Source organism: Megalopta genalis, chromosome 2, assembly GCF_051020955.1.
Source record: "Megalopta genalis isolate 19385.01 chromosome 2, iyMegGena1_principal, whole genome shotgun sequence".
NCBI lineage: Eukaryota > Metazoa > Arthropoda > Insecta > Hymenoptera > Halictidae > Megalopta > Megalopta genalis.
In genome coordinates this window covers 33,521,358-33,539,048 of record NC_135014.1, presented here as the reverse complement: position 1 = coordinate 33,539,048, position 17,691 = coordinate 33,521,358, and the positions used below count along the sequence as shown (strand labels likewise).

At 41.1% G+C, this 17,691-nt stretch overlaps 1 protein-coding gene across 3 annotated transcripts in view; it reads left to right on the top strand.

The window, feature by feature from the left end:
- sns (sticks and stones) overlaps positions 1 to 17,691 on the top strand; it is a 717,563-nt gene that overhangs the window by 585,017 nt on the left and 114,855 nt on the right. For all 3 annotated transcript variants that reach the window (XM_076519189.1, XM_076519190.1, XM_076519191.1), the window contains exons 2-3: positions 385 to 528; positions 6,838 to 7,008. In XM_076519189.1, coding sequence (XP_076375304.1) covers positions 385 to 528; positions 6,838 to 7,008 — 315 coding nt within the window. The remainder of the gene's footprint in view (positions 1 to 384; positions 529 to 6,837; positions 7,009 to 17,691) is intronic.

Sequence of the window (17,691 nt, the reverse complement as noted above, 5' to 3'; positions counted from 1 at the left end):
GATTTTTATGCAAAATAAAAATGGTAGACATTGTTTAGAAGATGCAGAAGCTGCGGAGACGAATCTGTCCTTTTTTGAAATTATTTTGTTGAGTTGATTGTAACGGTTTTTAAACATTTTTTAAATGTCTTTACCGTTTTGCATTTGACCGCGCCAAGTAATAAACGGAACCGCGTCCTGGCTAATTAATTAACTCTAAAATTATAATCACGCCGACCTGTTTGCTACAAATTAATTTTTATTTCTTGCAACAAGGCCAGGATTTCTTCAGGATTCTTCCTTGCCGGGAGAACACTGCTGTCTTAATTGCGAACGGATCACGGCCGGGTTCGTAATTGCACGAGATTGCTCATTGTTGCTAATCTATTTGTAATTGTGTTGCAGGTGAAGGGAGCCAGTTCTTCAGAGTCAGACCGCGGAACAGTTCGGTCCTCGAAGGTGGAGAGGTAACGATACCTTGCGAGGTCGAGAACAGATTCGGCATTGTACAATGGGTCAAAGATGGCTTCGCTTACGTCATACAGCAAAGTGAGTACACCTGATTTCGCACGATTTATTCCCACTCGACGCTAAGCACTCATTGTTACCTGGAGTTCGACTTAATCTGAGAAAATCATTTTCGGAAAATTTTCGATTCGATTCTCGGAAAATTAAAATTAAAATTAATAATTAAATTCAAAATTATAAATCATGAATTCTGACAATGTGTTCGCGACGCTTTCATCTCGTTCACGTGGAAAGAATATATTTAGAATAATAAGAAATGTTCCATTCGACTCCTGATTGCAATTGTTTTAAAAACCTTCCGCCTTTGAATCTGTAAATTAAATTAAATTATTCGAAGTTTATAATTGAACCGCGAATTTCGCGCGTTTCTAATAAAGATGAACAGATCAAATTCGGAAAGGCAGGAAGATTAAAGTCTGAGATAGTTGCGAGCCAAAATTATTAACCCCTTGCGCTGTAACAATGACCGTAACAATAACCCCTCGGTAGCCAAAGTCGAAGAATAAACGAAGACGGAATAAATAAAAATCGTCTCGTTCCATCGTGGAAATTAAAAGGCGGAGGAAGGCGTTAATTAACGGAGCAGTGAAAAGAAATCGCGGCGCAACGGGTTAAGGGAACACGGTAATTCTTACTTGTCCCCGGTGTGTTGCAATTAGTGAATTATGTTGCGCAAAGACAAACACCGTCGCTCGATCAAGGGAAGCCTAATTAAGCAGCCGAGTGGTCTGGCGTGTAATACATCGCGTTAGCTGAACGCCGGGTCATTTGTGTCGAACAATTTGGCGTCGTTTCGCCGGGCGAAGTTCAAAACAGCCCGTATAAATTTAGCATAGATCACAAGTAATTATCAAGTTCGCCGCGAAGAGACCGCGAAGTAGAAGCGAATGCAGATGCAACGGGACCCAACGCGAAGAATACCTCGGCCGGACTCTCGCGGCTCCTATTACAGATTCTTCGAAACTTCGTTTAATAAGTTCGGTTCGCCCCGCGCTTCAAAGAGGAGCCATTAGTGGCCGCGATATAAATGAAGCGGCTGCGAGCGGGGCTGGAAGAACCGTCCCGCTTTCTCTTCGGGCCCGATCATTTTCCTCTCCTCGTCTCTTCCTTCGTCTCCTTCTTCGGCGTCTTTTTTCTCCGCCGCGGCGAAACGGTGTAATCTCTTTCGCCGGTAACGTCGGTGCGCCGACGTATCATCATTTTTCAACAAAAGCGACCGCGATCCACAAAAGCTACAACCCTCGTCAGTGTCACAGTTTTCAGATCCGCCGTGGTTGATTCGCATTCGGTGGCGCCTGGCAATCTCATAGGGGCTGACAGTCGCACAAAAGAAGGATAATTAGAGCCTCGGCTATCGAAACCTTTATTAGCCGAGCGCACTTTTCGCGTAACCCAAATTTTCGGACGACGCGCCGGCCTCCGTGTAATTAGAAACACTAAAATCAAGGCCTCGAGAGATCGGGTGACATCGTTTCGGAAATAGAACGAAAACGACGCGCACGCGGACGCGAGCACCCGAACCGTGAACCCGCAGATTTTTTTGCGATATTAATTAGAACGTTTAATTAGAAAGGTACAGGAGCCGCGCGAACATTCGTTACGATTTCGGTGTGTTGAAAGTAATGCGACAGGATTTTTAAATACGTCCGTGTTTTCCAATGGTTTTTTTTACCGATGTTCGATCTGTTCATTTTTCTCACAATTGCGTAAAATCTGTTACACGCTCGATTCATTCGGTTTTCTCGTAATTTCATAAAATCCGTTCTACGGTGGATTTCAATTCAGTTTTGTCATAATTTCATAAAATCTGTTTCACAATAGATCCATTCAGTTTTGTCGTAATTGCATAAAAACAATCGTGTTACACGCACGATTCATTCAGTTTTGTCATAATTTCATAAAATCTGTTCTACGCTCGATTATTCATTCGGATTCTGTCGTAATTGCATAAAGTCTGATTTACAGTCGTATCGATCTTTTCCGCGACAATTGCTTGAAATCTGTTTCACATTCGATTCATTCTCCTTTAGCAGAATTGCATAAAATCTGTGTGTTTCAATTGACTTATTCAGCCACATCACGATTCCGCGAAATCTGCTTTAACGTTTGATCCATTTGCTTTCCCCGTAATTCCATAAAATCCATGTCACCTTTGAGGTATTCAGATTTGCGTAGAATCGCATAAAATCCGCAAAATGGATCGTGTCGCCTTTGACAAACTTTTGTGTTGGAGATCGCATTCCAGTGTTCATGACTGCGAAAGGTATCGAAGCACGAATCAGTGAACACTCTGAAAATGAAAAATATTAAATAACTTAGTTTAGTCCATTATTATTATATTATTTAGTCTATTTTCCGAAAGATCACTGCAAAACGTTCAATAATAAACGCGATAAAAAACTTAATTTGATAATTTATGAGAAACATGTTTTAATAATTGATTTATAAGAAACATAATTTGATCGTTGATTTATAAGAAATATAATTTGATAATTAATTTATAAGAAACAGATTTTGATGATTGATTTATAGAAAATATAATTTGATAATTGATTTATATGAAACATAAGTTGATCATTAATTTATAAGAAACCTAATTTGTGATAATTGATTTATAAGAAACATAGTTCGATAATTAATTCATCATAAACATAATTTAATAATTGATTTATAAGAAACATAACTTTGATAATTAATTTATAAGAAATATAATTTGATTATTAATTTATAAGAAATATAATTTGATTATTAATTTACAAGAAATATAATTTGATAATTGATTCATCATAAACATAATTTGATAATTGCTTTATAAGAAACCTAATTTGATAATTAATTCATAAGAAAGAGAGAAAATCTGAAGTTATAAGAAACACAAACTTTTCTTGTCGTATTCAATCAGAAAATCTCGAAATTCGTTTCGAGCAAACGGCAGCCGAACAATCGTTCCTTAATCTAACAAATTCCGCGTGGATTCGCAATCGGCTAGATCGGCAGTTCACGAAGGACGTTATTCCGGGTCATTGTTGTTGACCGAAGAATCGATAAAGTTGCTCGATAAATAGAATAACGCAGCTGTTGCGTTTCCGATGTTAACCGGCTGCGATATCCGGGTGGATTTGCCGGTTGATGAAGTCACGTCACGGCTCATTAACGGCTCGATTAGCAAATGTTTGCCGCGGCAGGGTGGATTTTTAGCAAAGGCCAAGGTTGACACTGGGTACCGTCAGCCGTGAAACGACCGGCCCTATCGATACTGCATGCACCGCCGGTTTTATCAAAAAGCAAGTGGTATATCGCGTGCCGGTCTATGTACATCGCCGCGAACCTGTATCCACGGCCCTTTATGGAGCCCGCGTTCGTTTAGTTTACCGTCTGTCTTTGAGTTACGGCACGGCCTTAATACACGCGTTTACGATTCCTCTTCCTCTTTTTTTCCACCGGGCCGGAACCTTTTATCGCGAGCATTTACATCCTCCGTATCGAAAAATCATAATGTCCCGCGGAGGCTGTTGCAGTAGATCCCTTAAAAGCCCCGGCCGCTTTTGAAACTGCGCGAAAAATATGCGTGCGCGCCGCGATCAGTTTTGCAGAAAATGTAGAATTATATCTCGCTCGGCTCGTTCGGATCGCGAACGTAATGTCGCCGTTCCGTTCAAATATTTCGTCAATAACTGCGAACTGATTAAAACAGATAAATTCGCGTTCCGATTGTATCGAAGGGTATAAAAATGCTCTTCCGTGGAAAGGAAAAATGTAGAGCAGAATCGAATGCAAACTAAAGCAATTTTGTCTGGATAGTTTTACGTTCCTTCGGTTTTATGCTGGATCGATTAAATGAATTTATCGGTACCAGCGATTTTAAAATGGACGAGCAAAATTAATGTTCCGGGTTTTCTTTTTTCATTTGCGCGATTCATTTAGAACGGTTTGATTGATTTAGAACCGGTTCGCAAAGAAGTTCACAAATTTCGATCAGTTCACGTGTTCGCCCTTTCATCTGAATTTAAACATAAAAAAATATAACGAAAAAATAATAAAATATTTAGAAAGTTGTTATACTCCGTAATTTGCCATTTAAGATCTAATTTCTATATTTAGATCTATCTAAAATATTTCGTCAATAACTGCGAACTGATTAAAACAGATAAATTCGCGTTCCGATTGTATCGAAGGGTATAAAAATGCTCTTCCGTGGAAAGGAAAAATGTAGAGCAGAATCGAATGCAAACTAAAGCAATTTTGTCTGGATAGTTTTACGTTCCTTCGGTTTTATGCTGGATCGATTAAATGAATTTATCGGTACCAGCGATTTTAAAATGGGCGAGCAAAATTAATGTTCCGGGTTTTTTTTTTTCATTTGCGCGATTCATTTAGAACGCTTTGATTGATTTAGAACCGGTTCGCAAAGAAGTTCACAAATTTCGATCAGTTCACGTGTTCGCCCTTTCATCTGAATTTAAACATAAAAAAATATAACGAAAAAATAATAAAATATTTAGAAAATTGTTATACTCCGTAATTTGCCATTTAAGATCTAATTTCTATATTTAGATCTATCTAAAATATTTCGTCAATAACTGCGAACTGATTAAAACAGATAAATTCGCGTTCCGATTGTATCGAAGGGTATAAAAATGCTCTTCCATGGAAAAAGGGAAAGTAAAGTAGAGCAGAATCGAATGCAAACTAAAGCAATTTTGTCTGGATAGTTTTACGTTTCTTCGGTTTTATGCTGGATCGATTAAATGAATTTATCGGTACCAGCGATTTTAAAATGGAGGAGCAAAATTAATGTTCCGGGTTTTCTTTTTTCATTTGCACGATTCATTTAGAACGGTTTGATTGATTTAGAACCGGTTCGCAAAGAAGTTCACAAATTTCGATCAGTTCACGTGTTCGCCCTTTCATCTGAATTTAAACATAAAAAAATATAACGAAAAAATAATAAAATATTTAGAAAGTTGTTATACTCGGTTATTTGCCATTTAAGATCTAATTTCTATATTTAAATCTATCTATACAGTCTGTATAATGACACTAAAAATAAAACAATAGAACAATAAAACCTCTTGCGAGTTTCTCGGCTTAATTATTAATGCGAAATTCGCTTGCAATTAAGTTGGCACGAGGCTCCCAAGAGCGCGACGATAAAATGAAGATCAATTTATGATGATAAATTCGCGAAGATAAATCGGCGAAATTGTTTGAAAGACCGCGGCGTTTTAAATCTTCCGGCGAAATGAAATCGAGATGAATTATTTCGGGTTTAAAGCTCCGACGGGAACGGTGATTTTCCTGGAGAGTTTTTATTTACGTGGAAAGCTTCCTCATCGATTGTCGTTCGTCTTCTCGTCAATGGACGGAAAAAACTGGAGACGATTTCTCAGCGAAAATTAGCGGACGAACACGAACGCGCCGCGACGCGACGCGACGCGGCGCAGGAATTTTAATATGAAACCCTACAAAAGCGTTTAAGCCGGAATAATAACCTTTTTCAATTTTCCTCGTTATAAATGTAACAACTTTCATGTCCGCCCGTAAAAGGAACAGAGCGGAATCCCGGCCCGCGATTGTTCTTCCCCCGGCGTTTTCTTATTGATCGGGACCTTTGATTCTTCACGGTGCCTCGTTAAATAAAAAGACCGTGCTCCCGAGAAAAATAATGGGACAAATGCGTAATTTAAGAACGCTGAGATTTCAGGCTGCTCGCGTAATATTTATCTTTGCAAATCCACCCGGGGGAAAATATCGCGAAAAAATATTTTCCGGTGAAAAGGTAGGAGATACGATTATTGCCGGGGCCCTTCGCATCCGGGGAAACTGCTCCACAACGGACGGACGTATCAATTTTAACCGAATGAACGTATTATAGAAATTTGTGAATAGAAATTTTCGCGACGAACGGTCGCGAATGTGTCGACGCGACAGAAAATATTCAGTGGATCAAGGCGTTATTATTAATTTTCCGCTCTCCTCGTATCTGCGAGCTCATAAGCATCTTTTTGTTCCGAAAATTGAAGCGCGCTATACAATCGCGAAAAAAGGGATAACGCGTTTCTCTTTTCGAACGGATTGCAGAAATGTGTTTCGGATAAATTCTTGCTTCACTGAATAATTCGTTGACACTGTGTTCATGACAGAAACGCGATCGGTAGATCAAACGCGAAATAGCAAAATCATTTAACCCATTCACACTGCCAGCTACGAGATATCCCGATTTTTTAATTATTTTTTACTCATTGTTATGTTTTAGCGCAGTCTAATCATTTTCAGTTTTCGCAATGTCTACGCGTTTTTCTATAATCGACGCTTTCCGCTTTTTCTCAGGTGGAGAAATCGTCGGACACCCGAGGCTGGAATTGATAGGAGATCGAAACGGGATCTACAACCTGAAGATCACCAACGCATCTCTGACCGACGATGGGGAATATCAGTGCCAAGTCGGACCATATTTGCGCATCAAACCGATCCGTGCCAATGCTCATCTCAGCGTCATATGTGAGTACCCGATCATTCCTTTCTTCGTAGATCATCGATAGATCGAAGCCAGATCGTTTTCAGATTTCAACGATAACTATTCCTTTAAATTGAGAATATCATTCGCCGATGTTCATCGCGCAACCCTAAATCAACGCTACCCTAAGTCATGTCCTATTTCTCGCAGCATTATGTTACAAAATATAATAATTAAATATATAATAATTAAATCGATTGCGAGTCCAATGTCGTAATTTTGATCGCGGTTTGATCGGCGACATTCTGACATTCCAATATATTTGTAAAATTTTTGATCGATCCTCGCGCAGTTTAAAATACTTTGAATAAATTTGTTTCCACGAAACGTTAACCGACGCGAAACTGTCGCGGATTGCTAAAAATTACTAAAGGGAAAAAGTCACATGATGCTTAAATGGGTTGCCATTGAGAGCGGGATGATACCGTGAAACTGATGAAAAATGTATGAAACAGTGCGACGTATGACCAGAACCAGTCGTTAAATAAATTGTGAGATGGATTATAATATTAGTGAACAGAGTGGACAGATACGAACGAAATATGATGGATTTCGTTACGTGTGCAGTTTGAAGCGAAATTCGCCGAAGCAAAATCGATTATACTGTCCTGTTTTGTCAAAGATCCGCGTTCGAGACAGTTGCATATTTTTCGCGGTGCGTTCGAGAGAAACATCCGAAACAATCTTCGTCAAGTTAGTTCAACTTCCGAAAGCTCGGAGTAGTTCGAAAATTTGCAGTTCTCGGAGCCAATCGGTGACGCGATTCCCTGACAAACTTACTTAGTTATTTACTAATTCACTTACTCATTCACTTACTTACTTACTAATTTATTTACTTACTAATTTACTTAATTACTTAATTATTTACATACTTACTAATTTATTCAGATACTTAATTACTTACTTGCTTACTAATTTACTTAATTTCTTACTTATTTACTTACTTGTTTACTTACTAATTTACTTAATACTTACTTATTTACTTACTTACTAACTTACTTAATAACTTACTTATTTACTTACCTACTAATTTACTTAATTACTTAATTATTTACATACTTACTAATTTATTCAGATACTTAATTACTTACTTGCTTACTAATTTATTTAATTTCTTACTTATTTACTTACCTATTTACTTACTTACTAATTTACTCAATTGCTTACTTATTTACTTGCTTACTAATTTACTTAATACTTACTTATTTACTTACTTACTAACTTACTTAATAACTTACTTATTTACTTACCTACTAATTTACTTAATTACTTAATTACTTACTTGTTTACTGATTTATTAGCTTACATACTTACTTACTAATTTATTTAATTACTTAATTCCTTACTTATTTACTTAATTACTTAATTCCTTACTTATTTACTTATTTACTTACTTATGCACTTACTTCCTTATCTACTTACTTACTAATTTACTTACATACTAACTACGAATGCCGGGTTGCCTTTTTCTCAGCGTTCACTTCCTTCGAATTACTTCTCGCGTCCACGTTTTTTTTCAATTTCCCCTCACACCCTCGCGCCGCAAGTATCCAGCTCGCATTTCGACTAAACACGGCACATTCTTTTCCATTTGCCGCGCATAGTTGGGACTGTGCTATTTCCCGGTTATTTTGCTATCCCCATTGTTCCGCATGAAAAATGAACCCGGCGTGTCTTGATCGCGGTTACACGACCATCTATACGTACAAACACGAGTACATATCATATATACCTACCGATACACACATACACGCCTGCGTATAAAATTATAGGACGAAACGAGCCGCGATAATAATTCACGGGGTTCCCATACAAGTATTGTTCATTAGCCTGCTGAAACACTGGGCGCGTGAAAGACGATTTTACGAGCTCCGGCACAATGAAACGAAGCGTTCGTTAGTTTCGGAACGCGGCTAAAGAATTCCCTGGTTACAAATCATAGGCGTGTAACGTGTAACAATAGGAACGTTCCGATACACCAGCTCGATCGTTGCTATAAAGGATTGATAATGTCATTCTCTGCGGTCAGCTTTATGCAGAGTCGCTGAAATTTTTTCAAATCGTTTCAACTGATCGTTCGTGCATTTAGCGCGAATATTAATTGGCAACATTTATCGTCGTCATTATGGGAGACAATATCTAAACGATAAACTCGTCCGACATTTTTAACTCGGATTCGATCGTTCGAGGCTAACGGCAATTTTAACACGTTCCGTGCCACGTGTACCATCCATGGTACACGCTTGCATGTTTACTTAGTGAACTGAACAAATTGTTTACAAGAAATTTAGAACCGAAGAATCAATTTCCACCGCAAGAATGGGCGTTGATAAGTTTTTGTTACGTTGTTATGTGTACGAGAATTAATAATTGCACGTAATACATCAAGTTTTAGTAAAATATCAAAGTGTGAAGATTCGAGTAAAAAAAGCTCGGCACGGAACGTGTTAATGCGTTGAATGGACTTCGTTTCGTATTTTCAGTTCATTCTTTCCAGTTCATTGTTAATATATACCTAAGGATTATGGCATAGATTAATTTCATTCACGCTGCTATAAAATATTAGTTGAAATAGAAATGTAGCTTTAATTCGATTTTTATTCAACGTTGCCTTAATTCAATATTTATCTCCAATAATTAATTAAATGTATCAAATGCCAGTCTGTTAACATAAAATGTCGATCAGCGTTATCCGTTAATTTTCAGATAGCAGTCTAAAAATTAAACTCCAGCGAAGTTAATATTTCTCACCGATTTCAAAAAAAAAATGTCGAATTTCGCTCTTCAACGATGATTCGCGTGGCGAGTTCTCGATTTCTCTGTTTCGAAATCGCGGGCTAGCTTCATTTGTTACTTGTCCTAAAATAAAATCAGATCGAAACGGATCCAAGAAGCGAAACGACGGGAAATTAAGAAATTTTACGACGGATCGAAGAACTTTTTAAATTCCGTCTTTTCTGCTGAATTTCGTCCGCGCGAGGAACGACGCGATTTCGCCGGCGCGGAAATCGCGGCGGTCGAAATATTGACACATAAAAGAAAGCCGTACGTAAAAAGAAGATTTAAAGTTCACAGGCGGGGGCCGTTGGTGGACTGGAAACTCAACGGCAAGCCATTTTCGCATTATTAAGAACATTTCGACGAATCCGGCTCGAATAGTCGCCGGGGAAACTTCGGAAGTTCCGCGGAATCGAGTGCGGGAGCACGGTGTCAATGCGGTCAACTTTCCGCGTTAACAAAGACATTCCCGGCGAACTTATTTCAAAGTCGCTGCGCGGAGGTGGTAAACCGTGATTAGCAACGACGCGGCGTAAACCTTGAAACGCGCGCGCCGCGAACTAGTTTGCGAGTTTAGAAAATGTCTTTACCGATACACAAACACACACACACACATACATACACACATACATAGCGACGAAAGTTGCTCCGCCGTGGAGTCGGAGCCGAGACACGTTGCATCAAGTTTACCAGAATTTCTTCGGACCGCCGCGTCGCGACCCGACCACATCAGCGTGAATTATTTCTTCCGCTTCTTCCGAGATAACACGCGATACCATAAAGTCGTCCATTTTACGTCCATATTACGTCTACCTTAGGTCTGAACGTCTTGCGACCTAAATTGGACCTCTTCGAAACGTTCTTAATTTAAAGCTTTTTAAGTCAATTTAATTTATTTGGATAATAATGGATAATAACGGATCCTCTGTTACAGAGAAAATGTAACAAAGTACACGAGTACGAGGATGAATGTGTAAAACAGAAGATACCGAAAAAAATAGAAAGAAACGCGAAATGTAAAAAAGAACATGAAAAAAATACATTTATGCTCGCATCTTCAATTTTAGTAAATGTCGTAACTTCGATTTGGCTGCTACGCTCCTCGCGGTCGCATCAGAAGATTCGTGTCACGCCGAGAGATCCTCGGTCCAGTGAAAAGAAAACTGTCCAAAGTCGGCTTTATCCCGTCGGAACGGAAGATTTTCGGCTCCGAAAACCCGGCGTCGCGGAGAGCCGAGAGAGATGATAAACAAATTAGCTCTGGCGCACCTCGCAGCTATCTCCGGCAAGATCCGGGGATCCGGCATTCAACCTAGCCAGGTTACCGTTCGCTGCAAAGAGCCCCACACACGGTCCTGAAGATCGGCCAGCAATTGGGTGTTATCTCGAGCGCCGGCGAAAAAATAGACCGCCGTTCCGGAGGACTTTGAAAGCTCCGGGACGATTAAAAGCCGGCGAACGCGACCCGGCGGACCCGCACTCATAACCCAGTCGGTGGCTCTGAACTTCGGTCGTTCTGAAAAGGGGCGAGGCCCGGCGGAAGAAGCGGTCTCCTCTCGCAGGCTTAGGTCGAGGAAGAGTCCTCGGGGGTTTACCGAGAACGGTTCGTTCTCTCCCGGTGGTCGCGAGGCTTTGAGACGTCTCATCTCGTCTGGCTCTTTTTCCTCCTTTTCTCCTTTCGTGGCCGGTGCTCGCGCCTAGGGCCACGCGCACCCACTCCGGAGCCTAGTCGACAGCGACAACACTCGGTGGTCAACTCGTTTCCGCGCTTTACGGAAACGACCGGGGTTCACCGGAAGGCAGGCGACGCGACGCGACGCCACGCGACGCCCTGCGACGCCCTGAGACGCCCTGCGACGCCCCGGCTTCAGCCCTGTTCAAACCCGGCGAGGGTCGGGACACGCCGAGGCTTTCGTGCCGCTTGAAATATTAAAGACTCGTCGGCGAAAGGAACGTCCCCGTCCCCGAAACGGACGATATCTATGGACGGTCGTTTGAAACGCGGATCGAGAAACGCCTTCCCGTTTCCGGAATAAATGATTCCTCCGCTTCTCTCTCTCTCTCTCTCTCGCTCTCTCTCTCTCTTCCGCTCTCTTTCACCCTCTCTCCGTTTCTCTCTCTCTATTTCTCTTTCTCGCCCTCCCGCCTCTTCTAATCTCGCCTCTTTCGACGCCACGACCGCACCGCCGGCGTGAACGATATCGGTCGGATCGGATTCGACGTCGAGGGAACGATCGACGTAACGGGAATTTTATCTATCTTTTTACCCGACGGTGAACGCCCTACGGGTGTGGCCCGTTCCACCTACAGCGTCGCTCGTAATTATTCCAACGACTTTCCAGGACTTCGACCAGTCTTGCGGGGAACGCGCCAATTTTTCGTGCCTTTTTCACGGTGGATAAACTTTCGTTAAACCGTCTGCACCGCGTAACGTCCGGCCGGAATCGCGACGGAGATTCTATTAGAGATGAAACGTGTGACTGTCTGATTCGCGGATCATCGAGACGAAGCTCTTGAGACTCGTGAAACTCGAAACTCTCGAGATCCAATGAATATCGAATGATTTTCTTTTTTCTGAGGAGCATCGATTTGGACGATGTTTAAAGTCTTGACAAATTTTCTTCTCAGAAAATCAAATTATTTCTTGGACATGATCAGATGGAACAGAAATGCGGTTCTAATTTAATTTTGTCCAGATATTTTTTAAATTTTCGTTACACGCTAAACAAAACGAAGTTGAATAAACGAGAGTTCCTTATTTTCCTCGTGATTCGAAATGATCGTAGTTTTTAAAATAATTCTTTGGCCATTCTCTGGTGAACTAGTTTCAACCCTTTGCATATTTTAACCCCGATGTCGCCGACACGGCGACACTAAATTGTCATCTTATAAGATAATCGTGTAAAACGCATAAATGAAAACGCGAAACCTTTTATTTACTAATTCCTATAAAATTTCGCAGCAGTATGATGATTTTTATTTCAATACAACTTTGTATAGCAGAATCACGATTATTTAAAATTTATTAGACAAATATAATATTTTAAATCGCCACCGGTGACTGACGCTACACATCAAATCATTTAAAATTTATTAACGCAAGAATATAATATTTTAATTCGTACATCGCTAACTGACACTGTACATCAAATTATTTAAAATTTATTAACGCAACAATATAATACTTTAAATCGTACATCGCTGACCGACGCTAAATTTCAAACTATTTAAAATTTATTAATAAAACATTTATAATATTTTAAATCGTATATCGTCAATCACCGGTGACTGACACGGCGCTTAACGTGTTAAACAGCTTTCCAACGAAAAATCCTCCAGACTCTGCAGAACGCTGTCAAGCGTTTCAACGCTTATTGCAGCAGACAGTGAAAAAATCATCTGAATAATTCACTCTCCTAGGAAACGCGGATGGTCCTCGGAGAGCCGCGCGGCGAGGCGATCAGAATGTCTGAAGCCTCTGGAAGAAAGATACGGAAACGGTCGCGATCGTGGTCGTTGCTCGCAGCGGGTGGACGCAGGGTACACGTGTCGTAAAACCCGTGGAACGACACCGGGCCCGGTATAAATGCATGTGTACGTTTCCCCGTAACGTATTACCACGCGAACGTACCGGTGCCACGTCCGATACGAAGGTGTGCCCCGACGTGAGCATTTGAAATCACGCAGGAGAGATCGCGGCCGACGGACCCGGTCGCGTCGCTTCTTCTGCAAACGACACGGGGTTCACATGCCCGACCTCACGGACCGTACGTGTCCGGAAAAATGAGCAGAGGAACAGGACAGAGGGATGGAAGAGAGTGAGAGAGAGAGAGTGAGCGAAAGAGAGAGAGAGAGAGAGTGAAAGAGAGAGAAAGAGAAGAGAAAAGAGTTAGGGAGTGAGAGAGAGAGAGAGAAGAGAAAAGAGTGAGAGAGTGAGAGAGAGAGAGAGGAGTGAGAGAGAGAGAGAGAGAGAGAAGAGAAAAGAGTGAGAGAGTGAGAGAGAGAGAGAAGAGAAAAGAGTGAGAGAGTGAGAGAGAGAGAGAAGAGAAAAGAGTGAGAGAGTGAGAGAGAGAAGAGAAAAGAGTGAGAGAGTGAGAGAGAGAAGAGAAAAGAGTGAGAGAGAGAAGAGAAAAGAGTGAGAGAGAGAAGAGAAAAGAGTGAGAGAGTGAGAGAGAGAAGAGAAAAGAGTGAGCGAGTGAGAGAGAAGGCGAGAAAGAAGAGAGAGGGAGGAGAGAGTGGCACAAGGATACGGAAAACTGATACGAGCGTTCGATCGACGGAAAGTCGGCCAGGAAACTACATACATCACCTTTCCGCGAATAAATATTTTATGAGATCCAATCCGGCAGCTTTCCCATCCCCATCCCGTTATCCGTTGCTACCCCTGTTGTTTTTTCCGCGACCCGCTTTGCGTGCCGCTCCCGAGACCCGGTTTCCGCGAGTCTCCGACTCGAAAATTGCTTTTCCCGAACTTTCCCGGAATTATCCCCGTGAAAATATTTCGCGGTTTTGAACCTTTCGCCAGATCGCGGCAGATCTTCCTGCCTTCCTATGATATACGTTGAAATAGTCGGAACGCTGAATGGTATTACATGCGTCCGTTAATAATAAAAGCAATCGTTTTGTCGGACCTCTATAGGCGCCAACGGTGCATTAGGAGCAAATGTTTCTAGGGCTTGAGAGATGTCTTTGTTGCTGTGATTTATTGTATTTGGGGGGAACGCTATTTTGCAGTTTCGTTTGCGTGATTTTCTTCTTATTCTTGAATGCGATTGATAGGTTCGAGATTTTTGTTCGAATTGGGAAGATATTTCTGCGACGCGTCTGTTAAAGGTTCATTACTAACCTAAGAAAAGAAGGATTTATTTCATTATTTTTTACTTGCTATTATCTTTAACTTGTTATTATTTTTTACTTCTTATTATTTTACTTATTATTATTTTTTACTTCTTATTATTTTTTACTACTTATTATCTTTACTTCTTATTATTTTTTATTTATTATTATTTTTTTACTTCTTATAATTTTTTTAATTATTATTTTTGACTTCTTATTATTTTTTACTTATCATTTCTTTCTTATTAGCTGCTATTTATTACCACTTTTTACTTGTTATTATTTTTTTCTTATTGTTTATTCATTTAAAAAAAGAAAGAAATGTCGTCTAGAACAGATTTCTCGAAAATATATTTGCCAATCGATGAGTTAAAATGACTGTTTGCACGGATTTCATGTTAAAATTCTTAAGAAATTACGAAGCCCCTATTGCAGATAAACATTGAATCTTCTTAATTCGGCATTGCAATAAGTCTTCCAAAAAGAGAGAAACCAACGAAATTGTTCCAATTAGCAGCACGGTAATCAAGATTTCTTCAGCAACGATTCGGAAGCTACAGTGACGCTCAAAACGTCATCCGGCCCACTTCCCGGCCGTTTAATCTGGAAGATGAACGATTACGTTCCCAGCATAATTCAGCAAATGCGTCTTCCAGCTTATCGTCGGTCTTCGTAGTTGTCCAGTTCCAACAATACATTTCCCGCCGCTAAATAATCCATAGGAGATTCCTCGCGGACCGCGTAGCTGCGATACATTTATTATCATTACTTCCATGCAGTTTCCGTAAAGGATGATGCACGCGGCTCTGTACGCGGTGAAAAGCAAGAGATAGAGAGTGAGTGAGAGTGAGAGAGAGAGAGAGAGAGAGAGAGAGAGAGAGAAAGAAAGGAACGAGAGGAAACGGTGTACAAGCCGACAATATCACACACGATGTAACATTATAAATGGAAGGAACGCGTCTTTCCGCGACCTGTTACGGCAGATTGAATCATCCGTAAGTTATTAACCGGCGTAATTGGAGGTGAAAAGCATCAGCGAACGGCGTCCAGCCGATCCCTTTTCGTCTCCCTTGTCCATTATCGTCCCCGCGGGGATACAAAAGAAATGAGAAAGCGCGGTACGTGTAACGGCGAATCTTTTTCCAGCCAGGAAAGTATCCTGAAAAGAGTAATAAATGCCGGGCGTGCAGCCGGCCCCGGTGTTCCTTTACTGCTAGAAAATTGGACCTGAAAGAACATTGGCTACGTAATTACATGTTTCTAAGAGGGCGAGAGGAGCGCGCGAGGAGGGACGAGCGGAAAAGAGAGAAACGGGAAAACAACGGGGCTGAACCCACCCTCGGCCGTGGCGCGGCGGCGTAACGGGGAGGAGCGGGTGGGTGGGCGTTCGTTACGCTAAAGCCTTTCGCCCGCTAGGAAATAAAGTGCGAGCAATGATGAAGTCCCGGCTGAAGTTCCGTCGTTATTTGCATTAACCGCGCGGTTTTTTCGCCCCGTTTTCCCACCGACCTCCGTGATACTTACCTCTATTAGACCGGGAACAACGAAAATAGCCTAAACCTCGACCCTCCTAACTGTAGTAGTTACCAACGTATTATTCCTTCTCGCATAACGCGACCGGCTTTTCGCGGTAGTTCGAACGGGATCTCGCGTGGAAACCACTGTCTCTGCTCTTGTCGAGAGTCGATCGCCTACGGAACACGAGATTTATAGTAATAAATACAAGAACTATTGCATTGTCGTATAGGAGGTTTCATTTTTCGGAGTAGAATGTTTTTTAACACTAGGTTTATAGAATCCGTCGAAACCGCGGGCCACTAATTGTATAATTTGCGATTATTCGAATTTTAAAGATACGAGTTATTTATTCAATATGCCAAAATTATGGTACTTCCTGGAAGCGGGGGATTCCTGAGGTCATTTGCAGGAACTTTTTCCTTAGCGAAAATGCAATCCGCGGCTTCGTTTACGAGTTATTAGCGAAAAACACGGACCAATCAGAGGCCAGCTCGGCTGGCGCAATGCGGCCGAGCCAACGAGCGGACGAGGCCCTGTTCCGCTGACTGGCGGCTCGGCTGCCGCGCATCAGCTGATCTCGCCTCTCATTGGTCTCTGTTTTTCGCTAATAACTCGTAAACGAAGCCGCGGATTGCATTTGCGCTAAGGAAAAAGTTAGTTCAAATGATCTCAGGAATTCCTCATTTCCCGGAAGTACCATAATTTCGGGACACCCTAACTAGGGTGTTTAGACTGTGAGTTATTTATTCAATATACAGGATAATTCATTTTTGAGTTATTTATTCAATGTGCAAGGTGTTTCGATTATAAGTTATTTATTCAATATACAGCTCGTTTCTCTTATGAACTATTTATTCAATACCCGGGGTGTTTTGTTTAACTGAGTACAATGAAACATCTCTGAAAGGTTTGGAACTACGAAAAAAGTGTTTATACAATTTATCGCATCTGAGAAAAAGGTTCAAATTATGAAGAACATTACCAAATGTTGTTAAAACATTTCGCCAGGTTTCATTTCTAAAACGATTACTTTTTGAGCGTTCACGAATTAAGATTTTAATGATCCCAGTGCTTGTAACATCGATTCCAGCAGACAATAATTAATCACGTATATTTAAAAGAACAGTCTTATTTGAAACAGGGGCAGCTTATTAAGTTCTACGTAAGGAAATACTCTAAATTTAGAACGGTATCTGCACACGCTATTAAAACAGCTGACCAGGTACCATATTCGAAGCGATCCCGTAACGAGGAAGCAAACGAGGAGCCACGGCCACGTTTAATCTAATGATGTACAAGCCTTTGTGCAATTAATGAAGAACGCGGAAAATATTTTCACGAGAGTTATTTAAAGATTATGACGGAGAGTGACGGCGGTGTGTGTGCCTCTGTAATTAGTAGGTGTCGGAGCCGTGAAAGAGCAGCGTGCCGCTCACGTGTCCGCGGGGCCAAACGCTTTACCTGTCCCTTTGATGGTTGCGCGGGGCATTTTCGCAGAAAATAACAACGAAGAAATGGAAAACGAAGGCGACAAA